The sequence below is a fragment of the Oryza glaberrima genome, chromosome 5, assembly GCF_000147395.1.
Source record: "Oryza glaberrima chromosome 5, OglaRS2, whole genome shotgun sequence".
Lineage (NCBI taxonomy): Eukaryota > Viridiplantae > Streptophyta > Magnoliopsida > Poales > Poaceae > Oryza > Oryza glaberrima.
In genome coordinates, this window is record NC_068330.1 from 14,251,238 (window position 1) to 14,277,062 (window position 25,825).

General features: G+C 40.3%; 1 protein-coding gene across 1 annotated transcript; it reads right to left on the bottom strand.

Annotated features, from left to right (window-relative positions):
• Nucleotides 1-7,128: 7,128 nt before the first annotated feature.
• LOC127773774 (xylan O-acetyltransferase 5) lies at nucleotides 7,129-11,921 on the bottom strand. The gene is made up of 6 exons (XM_052299948.1): nucleotides 11,459-11,921; nucleotides 10,952-11,364; nucleotides 9,159-9,330; nucleotides 8,710-8,909; nucleotides 8,178-8,339; nucleotides 7,129-7,936 (listed from the first exon to the last, which is right to left on the bottom strand). Exons 1-6 carry the CDS (start codon nucleotides 11,702-11,704, stop codon nucleotides 7,543-7,545), a joined length of 1,587 nt encoding a protein of 528 aa, XP_052155908.1. The 5' UTR covers nucleotides 11,705-11,921; the 3' UTR covers nucleotides 7,129-7,542.
• Nucleotides 11,922-25,825: the final 13,904 nt, after the last annotated feature.

A 25,825-nucleotide genomic window follows, 5' to 3' on the forward strand; every position in this document is an offset into this window, starting at 1 on the left:
TGAATATTGGTCAAAATCCCGGCTCCTAAGCTGGTCACCACATGCTGGCTGAAATAATTTAAATTTAGGGGACCACCTATATATTTGTTGACAAATTTTTTACTAAAAATTTGACAGATGTAATTATAGTACAATCGTAGTGTAATTGCACGGTAACTTGCATGTAACTACAGTGTAACTTGTAAGTTTCACATAATTTTGAATCGTTAGATCTATTACAAGATTTGTTTTGGTGAGAAAGAAAAAAATCACAGTACACATGTGAAAGGATTTGTTCCCACGACCACTATTTTACTGAAATAGCATGTTACTGAGAGATTCTTAAAAGTTATATACAAGTTAGATTATAGTTACAGTGTAATTACATGCAAGTTACAGTGTAATTACACTACGATTGTACTGTAATTACATATGACAAATTTTTGGAGGAAAATTTATCGACAAATATATAGCAAATTCGCACAGCCAAACGGTTTATTAATGACCAAAACATAATTTGTATATAAAACTTGTGTCCTTCGCAATTTAAAAATGAAACTACTTTGAAAATACTCAAAAATTGACTTCAAAATTAAGTTTTAAAATTTAAATATTGACAACGGCTGATTCTTTTTTGGAAGCGACGAGGCTCTTTATCTGTACATTTCAAAAGGAAACAAGAAACATTCAAATTTGAAATGTATTTATCGTTACATTTGTGAAATACTACTATATAACCTGTCCCTTTTTATGCTTGTCCCTATAGATGATTGCATTGTGATTATTATTCTACTAGCAAAAGTACCCGTGCGTTGCAACGGGAAGTGTTAAGACCAGAAAATTAAGGAAAAGTAAAAAGATTTACATTATGTAATTAATTGAAATACAAATTGTTTACACCCAAATTTGGCACCTAGGATTAAAATAGGGAAATTGCCAAAGTTTGGACGATCTACCGGTGTTTCCTCTGGGAGGCCGGTCTGACTGCCGTGTATAGGCCGGTCAGACCGCGGCCTGAACTCCGGTCAGACCGCCGGCATGTGGCCAGTTTGACCGGCAAAGTCCGAGCCCGAGTCTATTTCGTCGGGTTTCGAAGTTTCTTTGCTCTGGAAGGCATGTTTCGGATTTCCTTTGGTTTCTATCCCGAGAGTTGGACGTGAAGGAGAGCCTGTAGAGGGCAAGACCAACCCCTATATAAGGAACAAGGCCGGTTCATTGTAAAAAATAAATCAACAATCAATCAATCGAATCGTTTTTCATATTGCTTTTAGTTTTCTCTTAGTTTGTCCATCTTTGTCTATTTGCGCTGTAAATCGTCCGCCGCCGCTGTGAGAGTGGGACACCTCTTGTAGGTTTATCCTGAAAACCATCCATTTTGCCCACTAGACGGGTAGTTATCCATCGTTCTATCTAGATCGGCTCCGCTAGCTGGTTTAGTTTATCAAAACCCAACTTGATCTAGTGCTTTCTAGATTAGGATGGTTGGCGACTCTAGAATCACCGCAAAGCTTTAGGTGCTGCGATTGTGCTTGTTAACTTGTCACAAAAAGTTGCCAACACAAATTTCCTTCAAAATTTGGATATTTTTTTAAGTTGGAAAGTGTATAATTAAATTAATTTACAAGTAAAATAGGTGCTACCTGTTGGATTTATTCTTTTTAAATTCTTCATAATTAACTACACTCTTTGGAATTTCATTGAAATTTTCAAAGCTTAATTGCTAATTTTGACAATACAAACATAATTTCAGCATTTATTCTTCAGCCTGCGAATTAAAATTTACCGTTCGTTCTCTTTTGGGTAAGCGAAGGTGAAGTGTTATTTGATGCGGATTCTGGATGATTTGTTGTGTGTTAGACTTGGGATGTCCGGACAAAAATAGGTGAGGACGGAAGAAAATTTCACCGGAAGAGGTTAGAGATATTGAACGTATAAACGATGAAATCGAATAGAAATCAGACTTATTTCTGCCCTTTTTACATACAGTCGGACTTTTTTCTCTCTTTTTTTTTCATTTTAGATGGACGACAAAAACATTTTCAAATTTTTTAAGTAGTAGAGATAGAGATTGGACATTTTCGTTTTCTTAGGGAGTATTGTCATGGAAAACATAGTAGTTTATTAATATATAACTAATTAAGTACTAGTAAAAAATAATTTAAAAAATAGATTAATATGTTTTTAAAGGAACTTACATATAGATAATTTTTGCGAAAAATACACCGTTTAGTAGTCTTAGAAGGAAAGAACTCAGTATTAAGGGACCTAAACTGAACTTATTTCATGCGGAGCGTATGTTGGTATTTCTTAACCTTACAGAGAAAATTCGCAAGCACACGGAAAATACCGATGTAGCACTTCACCCGAAAATATTCTCAGGTATCGATTTCCATAGGGAACGGGTATTACTTCCATATCAGGTTCACCCAAGGTCACTAAGCTACGGTAGGCGAAGGATAGAGAGAATTTCCTAGTGGGAAGCTTAATTTTAATCCTAATGCAATAACACTGGCAGCTCTTCCTAGATGTCACTCTACTACGTACCCAGACAAGGAGGACTTAAGTGTTCTTGAGAGCTGTCATCACCTTTACACCCACCTCAAACGTACTGTGGGATACGCAGCAATTACTAGATATTAATTACCTAAATACCACGTTTAAACAATTAATATCTACTCTAGTGTTTATAACTCACTAAAGCAATCACTATATTTTAGCTGATTATAGGGAACAATAATCATGTATGCTGATTAGGAACTAACCAAGAAGTAGTTCTCACAAGTAAATCTAAATTACTCAGAAAGATATTTCTATTGAAAACAGAGTAATTAATAGAATAAAAGAAATAGGAGAGGATTACCAACAACTCCGGAATTCCTCCGACTTCTTCTACTCTACCTCTTCCTAATTCTAGTATACAAATAGTACAATAGAGCCTCTTATAATTCAGCTCAAGCTTGGAAGTGTGTGAGAAAGTGAAGAAAGTGAAGTCTATTTATAGGGCAAGTATGACAGTTGAAATGATGCGAAATATCTAAATTGCCCCGCAACCGTCATCAGGAGAGCATCTGGAGCATCCCTGCCAAACCCTAGATCCAACGGAGGAAACCAGGGTTCGGCCGAACCCCGAACCTGGGCTGGCCCATCTGGCCGCCAGGTTTGGTCTGGGCCTCCTCCTTGCCCTGCCTTATCCATTTCTTCTAATTTTGGGCTAATTCTCTGGGGTTTTGGTGAAGTCTAAAACCCAACTCTTATATGGATAGATTTCTTCTTCACTTTTAGTCTAAATTTCCTCCCAACTTCCGTGGTTTATAACTTGCATCAAATATGCACCAACACTCATGGAATATGTTAGAATTAACACCTATCACTATATTGGATATTTTATTATCTGAGTTTTACGCAGGTGTTGGCGGCACAACTTTTGCACTTAACAGCCGCCAACAGCATACACGCGGCCCATGAGGCGGCCTGGGAACCGTGGCCCGATGTGGGAGAAGGCGTAGTCATCCGATCTGATTGAGGGTCTAGATTGATCCGGGTCTGTATAAAAGTTCGGCATCCCAAACCCTAACCCTAAAATAATTTCCTCTGCCTCTCTATCTATCTATCTATCTCTAAACGGCGGCGCCTCTCCCTCTCTGCCGCGGCGGCGCCGCTCCCCCTCTCCCTCCCACGGTGGCGGGCGGCGGCAAGCGGCAACGCCCTCCCTTTCGGTAGGAGGGGAGGCAGCGGGCAGGGCGGTGCCCTCCCTCTGCCGGATCCAGCGAGAGGGAAGGCAGCAGCGGCGCCTCTCTCTCTCAAAATGACGGAGCCAGCGGCGCCACTCCCCTCCCCCACCGGCGAAGGCGTCGTTCCACCTCCCCCTCCCCCACCGGCGGCGACGCCGCTCCACCTCCCCCACCCATGATGGCGGGCAGGGATGGTGCCCTCCCCTCCGTCGGATCCGGCGGGAGGGGAGCCAGCGGCGGTTCGGCGGCGACGGTGGCACCCTCCCCTTCCGGCGTCGGTATTTTTGTGCTTGTGATGTTCTTGTGTTGTCGTTGTTGTTGATGAAATATGTTTTTGTGTTCTTGTAGTAGTGTTTTCTCTAGGATTTTGGGCCAAATTCGATTCGTACTCGCATTAAGCTTCAAATTGAATTGTTTTTATGTTTGTTCGCCCTTTTTTCCGTTATTACGGACGACGGAAACGTTTTCAATTTTTTAAGTAGTAGGGATTTTTGTAAGTTAGGTTTATGAAAAATAAATGTGTTTTAAATACCTGTTTTATCAGTAATCGCTGGTAATTTTTAAAATTCAAAATTTTGAATTTTGAATAGTTGTCTAATAATAAAGGTAATCGAACATGTGGGAAAAAATTCCTTGTTCTTACGTTGGTCGAGAGTGACTTGTGATCGCATTTTATTTCAGATTTAAATAGGGGAACATTGTGTAGGTTAGGTTATGTGTTGTATCTATAAGAAGAGTAAATTGCACCCACGGTGCATTAACTTGGTAGGTGGGTATAGTAGGTGGGTATAATTTGGTGCAAGAACTTGAAAAATGAGTGTTCTAGTACAACAACTTGACATGTAAGTGCAATTTAGTATAAAAAATTTATAAGTGATTGCATACATGCAACAACTTGCAAGATACGTACGATTTTAATACAATAAGTTAAGAAGTTATCCGACAACTTAATTATTTGGAGCACTTTTTTTATACATATTCAATTTTTAAGTACTTATTTTGACAATATACTAGCGTGGATTTATATATAAGCATATTTATATTTTTATTCTAATAACTAATAAATGAAAGTCAATTAAACTGGATGTAGAAATTATTATATTTCAATTGAGATTTGGGAAGGTGAAGAAAACAAAAATTCTTAAAGGTAATTGGATGTAAAATTGTCAAGTTCTTGTACTAGAACGCACCCACTTGTCAAGTTGTTGCACTCGAACGGTCAATTCTCAAGTTCTTGCACTATATCGCACCCATCCGCTAAGTTGTTGTATCGTGGGTGCAATTTACTCTTACAAGGAATAGTAAATAGTGACTTCTATATATAATGGCACAAATTATACACATTAAAAAATCCACATGATTTCTCCTTTTAATTTCCTAATCAACTCTTTCTACTCGTCCCCCTCCGGATTCCGATCAGGTGCAGTCACAATAGTGACTACAACTTTGGCAGTACCCAATCATCCAACCATCCAGCACACAAGGGATGGTCCAGATTTTACTGTGTGCCTGTGTCATGCATCATTTTAGCAATTTGATCAAGCACAGAACAGCTTCAGTTCAGATTTTGCCTGCAATTTCACTCCTTTTGATCTGAATTTTCTTGAACTTCAAGAAAATCCAAATATAGTTAAAAAAACAAAATAGACACATACTTCATTTCATTATATTGAACTTCATAATATCTTGCACATAGAATTGACAAAATGAGCTAGAGTTTAACTATTTTCTCTGGAATTGGGTGTCATGCATCCACTGAGACAAAAGCTTTGAAAATCAACTAGCTAAGCTATTGCTAGATTAACCCAATTAGAAAAGCTTTCACGGTCCAAAAGTAGATCATCATTTGCTTCCAAAATCAGCATGATGCCTTCTAAGTTCTGTTGACCTCTTCGAATGAACTTTTAAGATAAGATGACATCTTCAACATCAATAGAACCCTAGGAAAAAAAGATAATATCCAAATTAGAATAATTTGTTAGCACATATATTTATCTTTGAAGAAACTGGTCAGCGTACTAGTAGAAGTTGGGCATAGCTGCTAATTGCTTCATATTCTTGATGTTCTTCCACATCAGTTTGCAAGTTTTTCTCCTTTGCCTTTTCTTTATGCTGCATAATAGATTTGAGAAGGGGCTCAATATATAGTCCCATTTTAACTTGTTACATAGTAGGGTACAAATATATTTACCTTTCTATTTTTTTTTTGTGTTTTTGCAGTTTATCAATCCAATTTGTTTTCCGTTATGTTACACGTTTCCGGCTCTCTTTTTTTTTCTGGCTCTCCTTTTTCTTCAGACCAGAGACATATGTGCCAAGTTCTGAGATAACTGGGATGCTGACTTTGCAACTATGCCATCATTGTAAATTTGTTTTATTTTGTCCTCAACTTTTTTACTAACGGCATGAAGTGCTTCTTCCACAAGCAAGTACTACATCCGTTTAAAGTTATAAGACGTCTTGACTTTGTTTAAAGTCAAACTGCTTTAAGTTTGACTAAGTTTGTAGGAAAAAACAATAACATTTTCAACTCAAGACAAATTTATTATGAAAATATATTCAATTATTGATTTAATAAAACTAATTTGATATTATAAATATTACTATATTTGTCTATAAACTTAGTCAAACTTAGAGTAGTTTTACTTTGACCAAAGTCAAAACGTCTTGTAACCTGAAACGGAGGGGAGTAACATTCTTCAAAGTCTGCAGCTCTGGAAGCCAAAGGAAGAAATTCCTGGTACAGATATACCTAAGAGTAGCATGCAGCTTGAGGTTTTCCACTATCTGTTTCCCATGGATGTTTTCCACTATCTGTTTCCCATGGATATCTTGAATAGTTCCACATTTTGCTTATCGAGTCCAACACTTCAATACATATTTTTTCTGGCAACATTCAAGGCATGTCTACACAGTTGACCTATTCTCTCAAACAATCGACAACTCCATGACACGGTTTTTTCTGGCAACATTCAAGGCATGTCTACACAGTTGACCTATTCTCTCAAACAATCGACAACTCCATGACACGGTCTGATCAAAAGGGTTGGCAGTCACCTTGTGCTCATCTTCAAGTATGAACTGATCATCAAGTGAGCCAATTGCAATTATGAAATCATTACTTCTATTTGATCCTTTTGTATAGGCAGCCATGGATTTCTCATGTATTGGTTGGTATAAGAAATTGAGTTGAATTTAAGCATGTGTCCATAACCGTGAAGGTATGATCTAACAAGGTCTAACAAATTGAGTTGGGTGGACCAACCGCCAACGCATTACATTGGAGAATGCAATAAAAAAAATTACATTGGGTTTGGTGGTTTGGCAGAGAACCTTATAATGATCTTGTGAGATAACTGTTTTGCCAAAAAGGAAATTAGGAAAATGATAGACTTGGAAGGACACAATGAAAAGGAAATGAATCACAAGGCAACAGCCAATTTGTATATTGACTGTTGCAGCTTTACTGGAACGTTTGCGACAGTTCAAGAAAATTGTCCACGGGACAAACCGAAAACAATTCCCCAAAAGAATTTAGTAAGATTATATACATGCATCCATGGAAATACACTCACCTTTTTTGGACGGGAAGCAGAGAAAGCATTCTCCTCAGAAACAACCGCATTCAAACTCTCAGACAGCATCAGAGCTCTCGTCTAGGGCTATCTTGGTTGCTTACAGCTACATTTCTCTACCCCATGGCCACCATTCTGTTTAAACCCTAGGTGAATCAACAGCATAGATTCCTAAAACTAGAAAATAATTTATGGCCTCGGCCGCCACTTCCTCGCTAAACGATCTAATGGATTCCAAATAGACAAATTCCTCACTGTTATCTCTGAGGTTGATTCTCAATCGGCTCAACCGGCCTCCTTTGAGGGCTCGAGACGATGTGACCGTAAATGAACTCGTTCCATGTGTCTGGCAACCCAGGTAGGCACCAGTGGATGCAGTCCGCGAACTTGCGGGGGTTCGCCTTCTGCTCCTTCGTCAGGAGCTTCCCCTGCCGCAGGGTGTTCACCGATGTGTGCGCGTCCTTGCGGATCTCTGACAACGCCGTTATGTTGATGAAGTGCACTGGCACCCTCTTCATAGCCTTCGTTACGTGATGAGCTGTCGAGAACAGATCCCAGTCCGTGCCCACCTCCAATTTCTTTGTGTAATTGATAGCTGGCTGCGTCTCAGAGAAGCATTTTATGGCATCTGGTTTTCCCCAGCCCTCGCTCCTGTATAAAAGATAATAGTTATCATACAATCCATGAGCACACCCAGCCATTTTCACTAGAAGAATCGCACAAGATATGACAACAGAATAACATTACCACTATCTGAACTTTCAAGCTAACAGCACCATTTTAATTTCCTAGCTATGTAAAGGATTTAACTGTGTGTTTTTTGTGGATCCCTCTGAGAAATCAATTGACACACGGACACACGACCCACACACACAGAGGAGGGAGGACTTACTGCATATGCACCGGTGAGACACTCATGAAGAAGACTGTACTTCTTTTCGGATCTACATGCTTTTCTACCCATCTAGACCATGTCTTGAGGACCTTCCGGTATGCAGCTACACGTTCCATTTCATCGTATTTCACTGGTTTCTTTGAAAAGGACCCACCATGTCTGCAATCAAGGTGCATTTACAAGCTTAGTCTAGCAATATACTACCTCCGTTTTTTCATAGATGACGCCGTTGATTTTTTCTCACATGTTTGACCATTCGTCTTATTCAAAAAATTTACGTAATTATAATTTATTTTGTTATGAGTTGTTTTATCACTCATAGTACTTTAAGTGTGATTAATATCTTATACATTTGCATAAAATTTTTGAATAAGACGAATGGTCAAACATGTGAGAAAAAGTCAACATCGTCATCTATTAAAAAATGGAGGGAGTAGGACATAATAATATTCCAGGCAATCCCAAAGATTTTTTCCAGCATGTCTCAATGTCCACAAGGATAAAAAATTAGGTTTTAGAAGTTACTCACAAAATTTTCATCTCTGGTGTATTCATCCACCAAATATAAGTGTTGAAAATCAAGTAGTCCACCCCTTCCCAATTCGCTGCATGTTTTGCAATTGATGTTGGCTTGATTATGCGGTCAACGATGCTATGCATGTTTGGATCATCTGAGTTTGACTCAACTAGAAAAGGTGACCAATAGAACTCGATAGTAGCATTGTACTCCTGAAATATTCCATGTAAATGTTCCAAGTTAGAAATGTAAGACATTAGCCATTATTCTTTGGTCGGCAAAAATAGAAATGTACAAAGACATATAGCTTTGGAATCTATTAGAATTTTTATTAATTATAGTGATATTTTATAAAAACCAGTTATAGCCATACTGTTAGTAATTGTCTGTGACTCTGTTTTGTAAACCATTAAACTATTCCATTATTTGTCATGTTAGGGAACAGTGCAGTAGCTAATTACCTCAAGGTGGAAGACATTTAGAGAGTCATTCTTGACAAGTGATTTCTTCTCCCAGGGAGCCTCAGATTGGACAAGGCACACCATGGACTCCCATTGGTTCCGATTCAGCGAATCCCCCACAAACATCAGTCGTTTGTTCCTCAGTTTCTCCAGGAGCAACTTAGCGTCAAATCTGGGAATTTTTTGTCAAGCCACAAAATCAGTTTTTTTTTAAAAAAAAAAAACATGTAACAAAAACTGCATAGTATAGATTATAGAATATGGATTTGGTTGGATGTTTTTCTTAGACCAATACTTAGGGCTCATTTTGATCAAGAGAGATTAGGCCCAAAAAATTGAATCAAAATCCCTGCTCATCCCATGGAATTTGGTTTAGCCTTTTCCTATCCAACCAAGAACAGTTCAACATTCATACACTTGAGTTTCCTAACCAGAAAAAACTATATCAAGATTTCATGATTTATCAGCTCATAAAACTTGTTTGCAACTTGAAAATACGGTCCAGGGTCTCATAAAGACTTTACCTGTTAGAATTGTATGATAGACATGCATAAACTCTAATATATCCCAATATAGATATGTTAAAGTTAGTTCAAACGCTGTCATCCAGCAACTACTCAGGTTTCAAACCACTCAGGTTCCCCTCCTAACAACTTTCTGTAACAAACAGAACTTCTCTATCAACCATTGAATTGATTAATACATTTGAAGACTACACTGATCAATAGGTGCAGTCTCTTTTCTCGTTAATTATAGCACCTAACCAATTAAAGTACAATATATACCAATCTTGGTTGCAAAGAAACATAGCTCATGAGTACAGGTTTCAATGAATCAAGCACACCAGATCTACTTTGTGGTCATAATGCAGTGTGATGCTGCACAACCACTTGCCTTAATGGAACTTTGGACTACAAACAACAATTAGGACAAAACCCTTGCAAGAATTAGAAAAAAAAAAATCTCCGCAACTCCTAATGTTAAAGTAAAACAAAAAACCATCCTTCTTAATTTGCAAGTACTAACCAGCTGGTGTAAATGTAAAATACACAAGTTGCTACGATGCAATGATCCCCTAAGAACTATAGCAAATTGGCAATGGCATCCTAGAATAATATCGAGCAACAGTACAAACATGTCAGAAACCCCTCCCCGGAGTAGTTAGCTGTTAACAGAATCAACATCACCATGCTGCTTTCCCCCACTTAAACTAGTTCCCGGTCCACTATTTTATAGCCTAATCGTGCCCAAAACCAGTGACGGGCTGACGGCACACATGGAATGACATCAGGCGAGAGAGCAAGTAGTACTGTAGTATCAACGACCATTGCCATTGTCGTGTACACCCACATACGCAAATTGCGGCACCAGCAGCAGCAGCCGGAGACCTTCGAGCTTACCACCCACGTCAACAAAAAATTCGGTAGAACAGACAAAGCAGCCCAAAAAAGAGAGAGAGAGAGAGAGAGAGAGAGAGAGAGAGAAGAGACGACATGATCTCATCGCTCGCAATCGCATCTGCGGTCGAACACCTCACCACGCCACAGACCACACATGATCTCCGCAGCAGCCAGCCGCCCACACGCAGCACGCGTACACCCGCGCTTTCCAGTTCACGAAACGAAAGCGCACGCCCGCCAACCCCAATTGTACGTACTTGGCGAGCGTAGATACGTACGTACACCGTACACGTACACGTATACGTGTACGGTATACATCCGTAGAGCGAGCGGATATGCAGGGGAAGGGAATGGTGGGGGGGGGGGGGGGGGAGTAGTACGGCGGCGGCGTACCTGGGGAGGTCGCAGCCGTCGGGCTGCCACCGCCATTTCTGGTAGTCGTCGTCGCGGCGGCCGTTGCGCATGCAGGTGACCTGCTCGGTGAGGAACTCGCAGGCGGACTCCTTGTACAGCGGCGCGTTCGCCTCGTCGTACACCCACCTCCCCTTGTACACGTCACAGCTCTCGCCACCGTGATCCCCTCCCACCTGCGCCTCCGCCGCCGCCGCCGCCGACGACGACGACGGCGACGGCGGCGGCGTCTCCGTCACCTGCTCCAGCAGAGACGGCGGGGTCTCGGCTGACGACGCTCCGGAGTCCGCGGCCACCGGCTGCTCCGGTGGAGCCTCGCCCCGATCCGTCGCCTCCACCGCCGATTCGACCCCCTGCGCCGGTGGGGAGCGCACCTCGGCCGCCTCCGCCTCCTCCTGCGGGGAGTGGTTGTTCCCGAAACCGTCAGTACATGGAGAGAGAACAGCGAGGAGCAGCGCAGAGCGCGCGGCGTGGTGCTTGCTTGCTTACCGTCGTGGCGGAGAGCTTGGCGTTGGTGTAGGCGCGGGCGCCGTCTCCTCCTCCTCCTCCTCCGCCGCCGCTACTCCCGCCGCCGCCGACGCCGTGGCGGCGGAGCGAGGCGGCGATGTGGGCGCTGTCGTAGAGCACGGAGACACCGAGCAGCAGCGCGAGCGCGAACACCGCCGCCACCTGCGCCCTCCTGCTCGGCGCCCCCACCAGCGGCCCCGCCCCGCCCTTCCTCCGCGGGATCCGCATCCTCCCCCTCCTCCGCCGCCGCCGCGAAGCTACCACCCGCGCCGCAGGCCGCAGCTCGAGACCTCGCCGCCGCCTACTTCCTCCTCAAGCTCCCTCCTCTCCTCTCGTCTCGCTACTACTACTTCCTCGTGGAGAACTTTTTTTTTCTCTCTCTCGTCTTTTTTTTTTTGGGGAAGCGGAGCGAGAGGAGAGGAGGAGCGGATGGGGGGCACACGCGGCGGGGGGCACGCACTTAGAGGCGGGGGGGGGGGGGGGGGAGATGACAAGAGGACTCGAGGGTGGGCCCACCTGGGTCTGGGTCCCACCGAGTCTCAATTGTGGATGGCAAAGTTTTAACCCCTCGAGAAAAAAAGAAAAGGAAAAAGCAAAAAAGAGATGTAATAGGGGAGGGAAGGGAAGCGAGAGGGTTCAGCTTTTGTGTTTGTGTGGGGTTACTTTTGCCCGGGGTTTTGGGTGTGTCATGTGGTAACAGTTACTTCTCCCGCAGGTAACCGGAAACATATCCTTTTTTCCAGGGAAAGGGGAAAACGGCCGTAGGAAGAATATTTAAACTTTTCTTTCCTTGGAGATATCAAAATTTGTATAAGAATTGAAAGTGGGTACATACTTGTAAGATTGAACGTATGTAAAAGCTGTCTAGGAAGTTCCGACTTTTAAGAGAATAGGTTGTCTTTGCTAGAGGACTCCTTATGAATGTACTTCATAGGTCCATGATATAACAATCTAGGCGTGCCATATCTAAATTCATAGATGTCCAATCAATTAGTAATACGTTACTATATTTTAAACATAGGTTACGTTGTTATATTATGAGCCAAATGTAATAACTTGAAGAGAAACTGAATACAATATCATCAACTACCGGAATATATAAAAAAAAGGTTGAAATGGAACCTCGAAAACACCGCACAATAACAAGCAAATCATAATATTCTTTTAAAAAGAAGCAAACCACGATAGATTTAGATTACAAATTCATGACATATATAACTATTAGTGAAAAGTAAAAGACGATGAGCCAATTAATTCAAATTTAAATATGTTTCTATAACAATGGCATTACCATCAACCCTTAGGCCGACTCGTTCTCTTAGTTGGTAGAGATATTTTCGGCGCACACAAAGCGAGAAAACTCATTAGATTAATTAAGTATTAATATTATAAAATTAAAAATAGATTATTTGATTTTTTTAAAACAACTTCTATATATAGAAACTTTTTGTCAAAAATGCACCATTTTAATAGGTTGAAAAGCATGATAACAGAAAACGAATAAGTTGATGTTTAGATTTGAGAAAAAGAACCCATAATAAGTACTAATTAAGGTTACAAACCGTATACCGTCACAAGTCACAACAGTAAAAAAAGCCCTTTTATTTCCATTTTGCGATATTATCAAATTGAAATAACGATCATTAAAACATAAAATGATATGAGGCATGATCATGTCTTTCGTTCCTTATTATGGAACTAGCCCACCTAAGTCCTAAACTCGATACATGTACTCGTATTCACGGCTAATTATTCTTTCAGTGATAGGCAACATATTTGTCATTTCGTCGAAAACGAGATGTCCATGGTGACTTTATCAATCTCAAAACATACCGATTCTAGTATTTCGAAGGTGTTCATATATGTAGGATGTACATGTATGCATTCATAGGAGTAAGTGTGTGTACGTTATGAGCATTTATATTTGTTTTGTGTTTTAAAAAATAATTATTACTACTTTAAACATTACTTGGAGCAATATATTTTAAAATATTTATATTAGATGCCATGTGCAGTGTATACATTTGTCTTCAAAAGTAAATTTGTGACAATAGTCTGGTAACTTCACCAAGTTACTCATTTTTTTAAGAATATTTGGGAGGCAGTGTTGCTGTCAAGTGTCAAAAGGACATTATTTAGCTAGGTCGCCGTGATCCTGTGACCCAGAGGAGTTGAATAATAATAATCCGGCCAGTTAAAAGTAAAAGTTGGCAAGATCAATGTGAGGTGAGGTGATTACCTCCCAGACAGTGGCATGTGGGGGTAAAAAGGTTTTGACCTATCATCGGCCACCTCCTCATGTGCCTCCACAACACCTCAAGACCCCACAAACTGGCAGGACGGCCCTCCCTGTGGCCGGCCACGCGTTACTTTACTGCACTGCAATAGAATCCTGGGCCTGTTTGGTTCGAAAAAAAAATTGTTTTACATGTCACATAGAATATAGAATATATGAATACACGTTTGAAGTATTAAACATAAACTAATAATAAAATAAATTATAGATTTCATCTGAAAACTGCGAGAGAAATTTATTAAACCTAATTAATCTATCATTAGCGAATATTTACTGTAATACCATATTATTAAATCATAGTGTAATTAGACTTAAATGATTTGTTTCGCAATTTAAATGTAATCTGTATAATTAGTTTTTTCTATATTGAATACTCTATACATGTGTCTAAATATTTGATGCGACCGGGTGAAAAGTTTTTGTTTGGAACTAAATAGGCCGTAGTCTGAAAATAATGATACTACTCGTACTCCTCCAATGGCAGTATATGCGCCATTATAAGCTGACAAGTAGAGAAGAAGTTCTATGACAATGCTCCGGGATTTTAGCTTCTTGTATGGTAGTGTACTGTTGCTTACTGTCTCTTATCTTTTCTACCGCGCGTTATTCGTGTGTTTTTGTTCAACTTGTAGGGAATTTTCAACTAGCTATGTTTGTGAGAGTTTGTTTTTTTAATTGCATGAAACATACGCACGCACTCAGTACAGACATCGCACCTAGAAAAATACAATATCAATAATATGGTCTATTTTTCTAGGTGCTTCCTGAATTATTAATGGTGTTCTTTTAAAAAATACTATATCAATAGAAGTTTCTAAATAAAATAAAATAAATATTTTTTAAGTTTGCATTAGTTAATACTCAATTAGTCATACGCTAATAGTTTTTCTTGTTTTAGGTGTCATGAAAAAGTTCCGCCATCTTTCATCTTCGAATAAAGCCTAAGTAGTATATTGGCGCATTTAATTTAGGCTCAATAATGCATTCAACATCTCTATTGATTCTTTTTCATTTACCCTAGCCTCAAGCATAGTATTGATGTATTCCTTTCGGTCATAAATTATAAGTATTTCTAGCGTTTTTAATCTACTATAAATATAAATATAAATATATGTAAAGTACTACTTTACCAATCTAAATGATCCTCATGGAATTTCTCTCATGATACAATCTAACCATAAGCATATCTTCTCTCTAAAAAACTATCAAATACCTGTGATTTTTTTTTTCCTGGGAACCATCCAAATTAACATGTCGTCTTTTTAACTTGCGTGTTCTGAATTCCTATACATGGGATTTATTTGTACATGGCATTTCAACTATGTCTTTAATTTTTCATGTGTTTCTAAACGAAGCACCTACAAATTGGGCGCCCGATTTTTGTTGTAAAAATTGGGCAATGTTTCAATACGTGTAAGAAAAATGTTTCACCACTAGCTTAGCACTTGTACGTTTCAGATAAATTCAAATGATGAAACATGGTTGAATCATGGACTGAAACAATTTGTTCTAAAACATGAAACATCAAAGTTCAATTACTGAAATATTAACAACTCCACAAAGAATCAAAGACAAAAATTGAAACACCTTACATAAAAATGTTTCAGTTCTGAATATAGTGAAACACAATCAAATCACACAATGAAACATTTTACTACAACATGTGAAACAACGGTTTCGAATGTATTGAAACATGAAACAAATCCAAATACATCAAGAAATAGAATGAAACACCATTGAATACCCACCGTAACATTTCTAATCTAACTGATGAAACATCATGGTACATGGACTGAAATGTCACAAAATTCAAGATGAAAACCTAGATCTACATCTTCCTCCACTCCGGTTTTGCAACTACATCCGCATCGACGTCGCGCCGAGCTCCACCGCATCCACAGAGCCACCGTCGTCGACGCCGCGGAGCTCGGCCACTTTTGTCGACATCACAGAGCTCAGCCATGTCCGCATATCCGCTGTTGTCAATGCCGCACGGAGCTCGGTCGCCGTCGTCCACAGCTCCCAAGCTCCCAAGCTTCAGGTGACGAGGCAGCAACATGGAGGGAGGAGAGGATGACGGGCGGCGGCGCCGGATGCGGTGATGGGGCAATGACGCAAAGGGAGGAGAGGAAGACGGGCGGCGGCGGTGCCAGATGCGAGTGCCAGATGCTGATGCGCAATAGAGAGAGAGAGAGAGCAAAGAGTGAAGAAGGGAGAGAGAGGGGGATGAGGAAATGAGTGGTCAGCAACGCCTGATAATATCGCCTCATGTTGGTCGCTTGTTAACTAGAGCATTTTCGGTTTCTCAAATATGCGTTTTAGCAATCCTTTTCCTTTGTCGGAAAGGATGTCATAGGAAATTTTTCCCAAATATCTTAAACCTCCAAAAATCCTATGAATTTTTTTCAATCCAAATAGCCAAAGAGCTTGACCACGAAATCCACAGGTCTAGGCGACATTTGGATTAAACCTTCTTCTTTCAGTTTATATGCTTCCTCTGGTTTTATTTGTTTGATGTTGGTTTGTTCATTTTTACCTAGCCAACATCATATAAGAGGAAGTATCATTTACCATCTAACACAGAATAGGAAAATGTCCCCAATCCAGAGTACTCCTTTAAACACAGAAATAATTTCGTAAGAGTACCCAGTACAACTCAATCCTCATATATATGGATATAATATCTATGGATACGGACAAATTAATCTTACAGTTGGAGGCTTCAAATGCATGGATTCACAAGGAAGAATCTCAGTATGCATGATTAATTAGTGTTTTCTTTTTGTGTCCCTAGCTAGGTTTAATACTACATCTACATGAACACGGACACAGCAAAATTAAAACAGAGGCCGTATATGCTCTACCTCTAACATGATCAATTATATTGATGATACTTGAAGAATCATGATATAGTACACTATAAGTACTACACAGTAGTAACTAACTGCCTAACTACCTAGCTCGTGGCATTTTGGGAGCATATATATGCAAAAAAAAAAAATGCAAGCAAGAAGATGCCTAATGTCCCGAGACAAGCTAACTAATTATAAGGGCGTATATCACGTATTCTTGGAATCATCGTTATTGTCATCATCATCATCGCGTGGTCGTTTGTGAGTCGCTAATGACAATGATTTAGTTTGGACTTAAGCTTAGCTTTAGCGTTGCTTGCACACCAGCACAAAAAAAATGGGCAAAGATGATAGCGCGGTGGGCGGACGGCGCCATATCGCTGAGCCGTCCACACCATCAGCGGCGAGCCGGCGACCGGACACACGGTCGCCGTTCGTACGTGGTGTGACAGGTGGGCCCACACCGTCAGAGGGAGGTAGGGCCTGGGTAAAGCTAAGCTTTGCTTGCTTGTTTGCACAGCGGTTAGCAATCCGTACAATAATAGAGCGGGTTGTAAGGCTGATATTGATCCTTTAAGTTAGAGGTTAGTTTTTTGGCACGTAGAGGCCGAGCTACGTAGAAGATGGATGTCCAGGAACTCGGTCTACCAAATATTTTAGCTATAGTTTATTAACTTTTGTCTAAGTTCATACACTCGAATCGGGTTAAGTTTAAACTAGAGAAGAGCAAACGAGTGACATTCTTCTTCATTTAGTTCTAACTTCGTTTCTATTGGTACACAAAATGAGATGAATCATTAACACATGATTGATTGAATATTAATTATTGCACAATTTAGAAAATAAATTTATTTTTTTAAAATAAACTTTTATATGAATTTTAAACAAATGCAACATTTAACAATTTGAAAATCATGTTAACCAAGAACGAGAAAGTTGTGGTTTAAAGTTGCAGAAAAAAAAGACCCTAAATGGGTTTAACTGCATGAATCATAGTAGTTCTGTCGTTTACTCTTTAGCTTTTTAGCTTACTAGATGTAGTTAAGATCTAAATTTAAAACTTAAGTTTAGAGTTAATTTTTGTTTTGATCATAATTTCATTTTCACCATTAGCATTTAAGCCGCTACGAACACGCATATAAAAATTTTTGCTGACAATATATTCTTTTAAAAAAATATTAATGAGTGTTTGTACTAAATTATGAAATATATTTTTGGTAAAATTTTTTAGTTCAAATTTCAAAAAAGAAACTTTGTAGGCTTTATTTTTTTTAACATAATGTCACTGGTGGAGAAATGCTCTTTACTTCCGGTTTAGAACCCTTTGTAGTCCCAGTTTTTCAACCGGGATCGCTATCTTTAGTCCCATTTAATAACACCAACCAGGGGAGGAGGAAGGGGATTGGATCTGAGCAGAGGAAGAGAGGGATCCAATCTTATCTAAATATTTGGACTGATTAGATGTGGGAAAGAAATATTATTCCCAATTTATAACTCCAATCGGGACTAAATATATATTTTTAGCCCCAGTTGGTAATAACAACCGTGACTAAATATCTAAATGATCTTTACTCCCTGTTGGTACTACTAACCGGGACTAAAGATTCTCGGTCCCCTGACATGCCTCGACTAAAGATCATCTTTAGTTCTGATCAAAATTTTTTTAACCGGGACTAAAAGTCGTTTTTAGTCCCGGTTTTTAATGGAATCGGGACTATTGTGGAATTTGGTCGACCGACCAAAGATGGTTTCTCCACCAGTGTGTATACATAATAGAACAATAATTTTTGTGAAACTCAAAGAAAATATGGATAAATTATAAGTCCCATTCGTAATTCGTTTTTGGCGACTGTTGTGCCATTCCTCACAAGACTAAATTTACTTTTGAGTCAAAACTAATTTTAATAAAAAACCAAAGACGGTAGCCGATACTCGTTCATATGTTTTTACGCGTGACTGAGACGATCAACTTTGTGGTTGCGCTTGTCTGCTCGCATTGTATGAGGGGCATCCCAATATATGGAGGCTCATTTTCCTGTATTGGCATATCTTTGTATATGTAGCTATTCAAATATTAGGATTGTCATTCGTTCTATTATTTAACATAATCCGTTCGAATAGTAGAACGTGTTTACGATGTTGTATAACCCATTTTATTTGTTAATAATTTCAATAAGATGAATAATACATCATCATCGTATAATACTAGATAAACACCCCGCCGCGTTGCTGTGGGAAATTAAGTTATATAATACGTACAAATATGATGCAATATGATTATTAAAACTAAAACAAATTGATACTTATGATTTTGAGCATATAAATAATTGAGATTGCATTATGTTATGAGAGAATAAAGAATAGACAATTTAAACCATAGATCTATTATCCAATGGCTAAAAATAATTGGGATGATGTGGTTTAATAAGAGAAGAGAGAAATAGCAATAACTATATTTAATGAGGACGAACTATATTAGTATATATAGGATAAAACGGAAGAAGTAATACCTCGGCCGTCCCTCTTGTCTAGCGTACCTGTCGGCGACGATCCAATACGTGGGACAAGTTGATGCAGCAGCACCAGCACCACCCGGGTCCGCGGGTCGGTATGGCCCCAGGATCGCATTGTTTGTTTCCTTTGAAAACCCTTCAACTTTCGTAGTGCCGGTTTCTTGTTGATTCCAGTGGCCATGGCCTCATCTCATGGTCCTATACTGTTATACTAGTACAGCTACTATGCAAGTATGCATGCCTTGCCTGGCACAGTGGCGCACTGGGGGTAGGGACATGATACGATCGATTCCAGCGCCTCACACATCGATGGATTTTAATTGGGCAGAAACCTTTTTATGTACGCTGCAGCCGTGTGGCGCGTGCAACCAGCTGCCAGAACGGCCAAATCCACTAAAAACGGAGTCCTCTCTCGGAATGATGAATGCGACACCTACCTAATAGCAAGTATAATAGTAGGCTATAAGCCGGCTAAATGTTAAGGTGGAGAAGAGAAGAGAGGAGAGAGAGGAGAAGCGGGCTGTAAGTTTATAGCCGGCTTGGACACAAGAACCAAGAAACTCCGTGAGAGTGGCCCTGTATTAACTGTAAAGAGCTAACTATTATATGGGTAGGCTGAGAGAAGGCTAAAAAAACTTTATAGCCAACAGGTCGGCTGTATTATTAGCCTTGCTCTAAGTACGCTGCACCGCTATGCTCTCAGCCTCTCGGCTGTATTATTAGCCTTGCTCTAAGTACGCTGCACCGCTATGCTCTCAGCCTCTCTCGCTCGCCCCGCGCCGCGCCGGAGAGAAAACGGGCACATGCCTAAAGGTTTTTCAATGCCAATTACCACGGATGGTGGAATGGTGTTAGGGGAGAAAATATATTGAAAATCTAGAAACTATTGTAAAATTAAAAAAAATGAACGTCTAACATTTGTTCCCCGTGAGTAAAAATTTTACTCACAGATTCAATTATGAGTAAAACATTTACCGGGAGTAAAATTTTAACTATTGATCACGCATGCATCCATTTTTTAATCCAATTGTAGTTTATAGATTTCCACTACATATATGGTTTTCACCTTATACTTTTCCCGTGCTAGCATTATATCCTATCTTGCAGTAAGCTCGGTAACCGTGGTAATATAATCTTATGATAACCGCGGTGAATTGTGAGAAAACTGAACAAAACCTACTACTTTTCTAAAACAAACTTACTACAATTTTAATTTTCGTTTAACCCTGATGAAGTTACCGAGTCCTTAGTATTATTGTACACTGACGTTAGGGATGAAAATTGTCGCAGAAATTCCTGACCGATCGCTGTTTTCGTAGAAGTGGTACTATTTCTAACCTCTCTTGTTTTCAGAAATATATACATATCCTGATTTTTCAATTTTTTTAAGCATCATATTAATATAAAGGGGTAAGTAGTTAAATTGATAAATATGATCCATTACTGATAGACCGAGCATCGTTTTTGAACTTGGCATTACTGATTATTCCGACCGTTTTCATCCTACTGCCGGTAACGGTAAGGGCACCCATAATGGTTATGTATAAACTCTCTATAAGAGATCCATATCAGCATATTTTTCTACTTGGAAGAGATTAAATGAAGAGAGAGAGCAGAGCTATCTACTAACATAGAGATAGTCTATAGAGAAAAACGAGACGATGGATTAGAGAAATATAGATACCCATGTAGACATACCATTGAAGTGGTTTACTATTAATCTAGTTTATTTCTGATATGTACATATTTTATATTTTATAAATAGCATCTTACTTTCTATTGTGGGTGCTTTTAAGGCGCGCCTCACTCCGGTTCATTCAATGGGTTCACCCGTCTAGCGCTCGCACACAGCGGCACAGGGCACAGGGGGTCCCAATCCAACGCCCAGACTTAACGAGAAGTAAGAGCGGGTGGTGCCCACCACCACCACCACTACCCCCATTTAACTTGTCCTACGCAGCGGGCGGATGAATCGTGGTCTGGATTGGTCGTGTCGCGCGTGCAGCTACGTACGTACGTACGTGATCTCCGCCCGGATGTACGGGACTGTTTCCCTGCTTTGGAGTGGCCGGGATATACGCGGATGGATGATATGCATTCATTCTCGGCAGATTTTGGAGAGAATCAACTTTTAGTCAATGTTTGGTAAATGGGAAAGGGAAATAATTTTCCACTCATTTTTAGGCCTTATTCGTTTTAAAGGAATTGCAAAAAAAAGCATAGAAATAGGAATGGATTTTAAACTACCATTCGTTTCATAGGAATCATTCCTCCATTTTCGAAGGAAAAGCATAGGAAAAAAATAATCCACTCCAACCTAATGTTTGTATTCATTTGGTTAGCTTGCTCAACAACATAGAAAAAATTCCTGTGTTTTTCAATCTATAGGTTTGCACATGTATTCCTGTAGTATTCCTACGTTTTTCCTATTCCTACATTTTGAAAATCCTATGAACCGAACGAGCCCTTAAATCCTAACTATTCATTCTCCTTTTCCATTTAACCCTGACTCTTCATTTATTTCCCAATCCCAATCCCACTCCCCATTTCCCATTATCCAAACACACCATTAGGGTATTCACAGTGCAAGCTATGGGGCCTATACCCCTAGCCTCAAAACTTGGCCCAAAGACACCCACCCAACAGTGCAAGCACCCATAGTTGTCAAGATTAATTGGATGGAGGCACCCAAGTCAGGGTACCAAGCCCACAGTGGGGCATGACCCTAGCGCCCAAGCCGGTGGACCCCACGAAAATTTATTTCCTCGGCTTTCCGTTCCAGCCCTCACCTCCTCTCCTCGATGGCATCGATTACTACTTCTCCTCTCCATCCTCGAGTCGAGTACTACTCCGCCCCTCCACCTTCTCCCTCGACGCGACGCCGACAGGAAGCCGCGGCGAGGAGGTGTCCCCGGCGGCGGTGGCTGGCGCGCCGGCGGGAGGCGTCCTCGGCGGTGGTGGCTGGTGCGGCGAGGAGGAAGCGGGTCCGGGAGAAGGGCGGAAGTGGGCGGCGTCCCCGGTGGCCGGCGCCGGATCTCCTCCCTCTGGCGCCGACAGCCGCGTTTGCCGGCTCGCGCGGTGGCGGTGGCGGTGGCTGGCCCGGCGGCAGAAGACGTCCCCAGCGGGAGCGACTGGCACGGTGAGGAGGAAGTGGGCGTGGGAGAAGGACGGAAGCGGGCGGCGTCCCCGGTGGCCAGCGCCGGATCTCCTCCCTCTGGCGCCGGCAGCCGCGGTTGCCGGCCCGGGCGGTGGCGGTGGCTGGCCTGGCAGCGGGAGACGTCCCCGGCGGGAGCGGTTGGCGCGCGGCTTGATCTGATGATGGATTGGCTCCAACTCCGGTTATTGATTGTTGTTTTTGTGCATGTGAGATGTGTTGTTCATTGGTTAATATGAGATCTGGGGCCTGGATTCCTCGTGTTCTTGGGATGGATCGAGATTTCTTTGTTTTTTTTTGCTTCTTGGTGATTCCTCTTGTGTTCTTGGGATGGATCGAGTTCTTGCTTGGGAGTTCTTGCTTAGGGTGTTTCGGTGGCGGGAAAAAGGAAATAGGTGCGGCGGGAGAGGATTTTGGAGGGCGATTCGAAGATTTCGCTAGGAGTTATGGGCCTCGTTTGGACCAGGTTCTGCGCGGCTCTGCTTGGGGGCGAAGAGCTCAGCTAGGCCGCGCATCCATCTGCCACGCATGCGAAAATCCCAGCTGGCATGGTGTAGCACTGGTCCAGCTCACCGCACTGTGAGAGGCCTTAGAGCACCACTTTGCACCAACTTTAGAGCACAGACACACCTAAATCACTAATTTCAGGCCTTGCTTAGAGCTAGGCGTTTTTCCAGGTTTTTGGAGAGATTCCCTCACGTAAACCCCCCAGTAGAGTCTAGAAGAAGATCGATGTTTTTCCAGGATTCCAGCAGAGGGCCCTACCCTAGGACAAATCGCACAGTCCCAATCTTTTCAGGGCATCGCTAGCTGGCGTGTATGCGCCGCCGGCGCTCGTTTTTTCGGCCTCAGTAGTTATACTAATCTATTAGATAATAACAGTTTAGGATAATGACGGTAGTAGATAAGATTTTATTTTTTTTGAGATTTTTTAACTAACAAATTAAAAAGAAATCTACATATGAAGTCACAGTTTCAAAATTTTAAACCCAGATTTGAAAACTTTCAACTCAAAATTTAATTTTTTTTAACTCAAATTTTCAAAACTTTCAACTTTTCATCTCAAATTTGAAAAACTTTCAACTCAACTTTGAAAACTTTCAACTCAAGATTTGAAAACTTTCTACTCGGATTTGAAAACTTTCTACTCAAGATTTGATTTTAAGTTAAAATTTGAAAATTTTCATGTCATGGTTTAAAAACCTTTAACACAAAATATTTGAAAACACATTGTTGATGCGAAAAACACGAGGCCTGGATGATCTGCTTAACTTCAGTGCAGGTCCAAAATCTTGCCTTTAGGTTCGTGAGCGTGCCAGTTGATTTGATTCTGCAATCAACAAGGAACAAAGACAGGAAAATAGCGGTTAAATCTATAAACGATAGCAGATCGGCCAGTCACCAATGACATATCATTTATCTTTGAGCCGATGTCATATTTGAATCGATCGGCAGTCATAAACAGGTAAGAAAGAACTAAATCTATTCGATCGGCTGTAGATATTAATGGTATATAATGCTTCTGTCGATATATACTTAAATCAAGTAATTGGGATAGATCGGTCACCATGCCGAGACAGTATAAATCACTTGGATCGAAATATATATTAACAAAGAGATTATAAGCATTCATAGCATTGCCGATCAGATAGATCTAGCATGTATCGTCTAATACTCCGATACCACTCTATATTAAGATATTAAAGTAAGCAAAATATATCAAACAGGAAGCTTAATATACCTAAATGCGACAAGATCTTAACATAAAGGGCAGATTTAACATGTCAATAAAGCATATAAAATATAAAAGAGTTAAATCAGGTAAGATCGGCTGAAACCCCGATACTACCCTAATCGGCAACCAAAAAGCAGGCTAGAGATTGAGATTCTAATCACGACTTATAAGATCAAACCTAACTGATGCAGCTATAAGTATGAAAAGAAGAGCAATATCTAGATAATCAAGCCTTTGAATGTTTCATAGGGTGGTGGATATCCTATATAATCTAAGTCAACATTGATATTTAACCTAATCGGCTACCTTCCAATGATAGATGTTGGCCGATTGAAGGTTAAATAACAATATTATCAAAGAGTATATAAGATATATGATAACTCGACGAATTACATAAACAAGATTAAAGTATCATAAAGATGGAAGCACTAATCCCGAGAACGCAAGCCGCCATAACAAGTTTTACCTCTAGTTGAAGATCGAAACCGATGCAGCTCAACCCGAAAGCAAGAACTCGTTGAAAGTAAACGAAAGTAAAAGGGTGGCGATGCGCCGAGATTGTATTGAATGTGTATTGTTTGATTACATGGGTTCGGGTCATATTTATACCTGAGATACAAAATATGTCCTTATCGGACACGACTCGTATCTCTAACAAACTCTAAGATACCATAAGTCTTTGCGGCAGACTTTTGCCCAAACTTATCTATAAGGAAATTATATAAAATATCCTAACTAATAGATACAATTGCCTTTTCAGGACTTAATATGTGCGTGGCAATCCATATGAAGCACATTAACTCAACCCGACAACATGTACCGAGTCACATTGTCGGAATCTTCTCAATCGGCTAACGTTGTCCGACTCAAACTCTGCTGATTCTGGTTGCAGCCGATTCGGACTTTAGCCGATTGTTGCTCTGTTTCCGGAACAATCTCTATCTTGGATTCTGCTTCAGTTTTACCTCCATCTTCGATACTTGAATTACCAAATTTGGTCGTTAACACACATGTGCTGAAATTAAAAAAAATATGAAAAAAGAGAAAAAGAAAAAGAAAAAAATCGAAAAAAAACAGAAAAAACGCCTCGCGTGGGGTGGGAGTGTCGCCAGGTGGCACGCGCGCCAACAGCGTTGCTGGCGCGCTCGTGCCAACTAGCTTTTCTGATCTTTTCACTTATGCTTATGCATATCAGCCAAATTTTAAAGTTTCAACTTTAAATTTAGAGTTGATTTTAAGGGGTTTTTTCATCAAAGTTTATTATTCAGCCTTTGCTTTTAGATAGCTAAGAACATGTATATAAAAGTTTTTTTCACAGATTATTTTTCATTTGCAAATATGTCGTTTGGCTTATTTACTTAATATGCCAAACGATGCGGGCTGCAACTACCGCTGCTCTATTTCTCTTTTCGGTTACTACCTTCAAAACAGTCATTATCTTTTCATCCCGTAACTCGTTCGTACGCTCCTAAGTAACCACCGAATCTAATATTTTATCCTCAATCGCTCTCCTAACACATTTCTAATTATATAGTTCTCGCCCTTTAGAAACGTATGGGATGTTACTAGTATCAATATACTACCATAGTTTAGCTCAAGTGTACAAACTTATACTACCTCCGTTATACTACCTCCGTTTTTTAATAGATGACGCCGTTGACTTTTTCTCACATGTTTGACCATTCGTCTTATTAAAAAAATTTACGTAATTATAATTTATTTTATTATGAGTTGTTTTATCACTCATAGTACTTTAAGTGTGATTTATATCTTATACATTTGCATGAAGTTTTTAAATA

Bases quoted from the DNA above. Each gene is read 5' to 3' on its own strand.
- LOC127773774 (XM_052299948.1), bottom strand. From the start codon at position 11,704: ATGCGGATCCCGCGGAGGAAGGGCGGGGCGGGGCCGCTGGTGGGGGCG. The intron at 9,331-10,951 runs GTACGCCGCCGC...AAAAATTCCCAG, and splicing joins GACGGCTGCGACCTCCCCAG to ATTTGACGCTAAGTTGCTCC. The intron at 7,937-8,177 runs GTAAGTCCTCCC...TCTTTTATACAG, and splicing joins GTCTCACCGGTGCATATGCA to GAGCGAGGGCTGGGGAAAAC.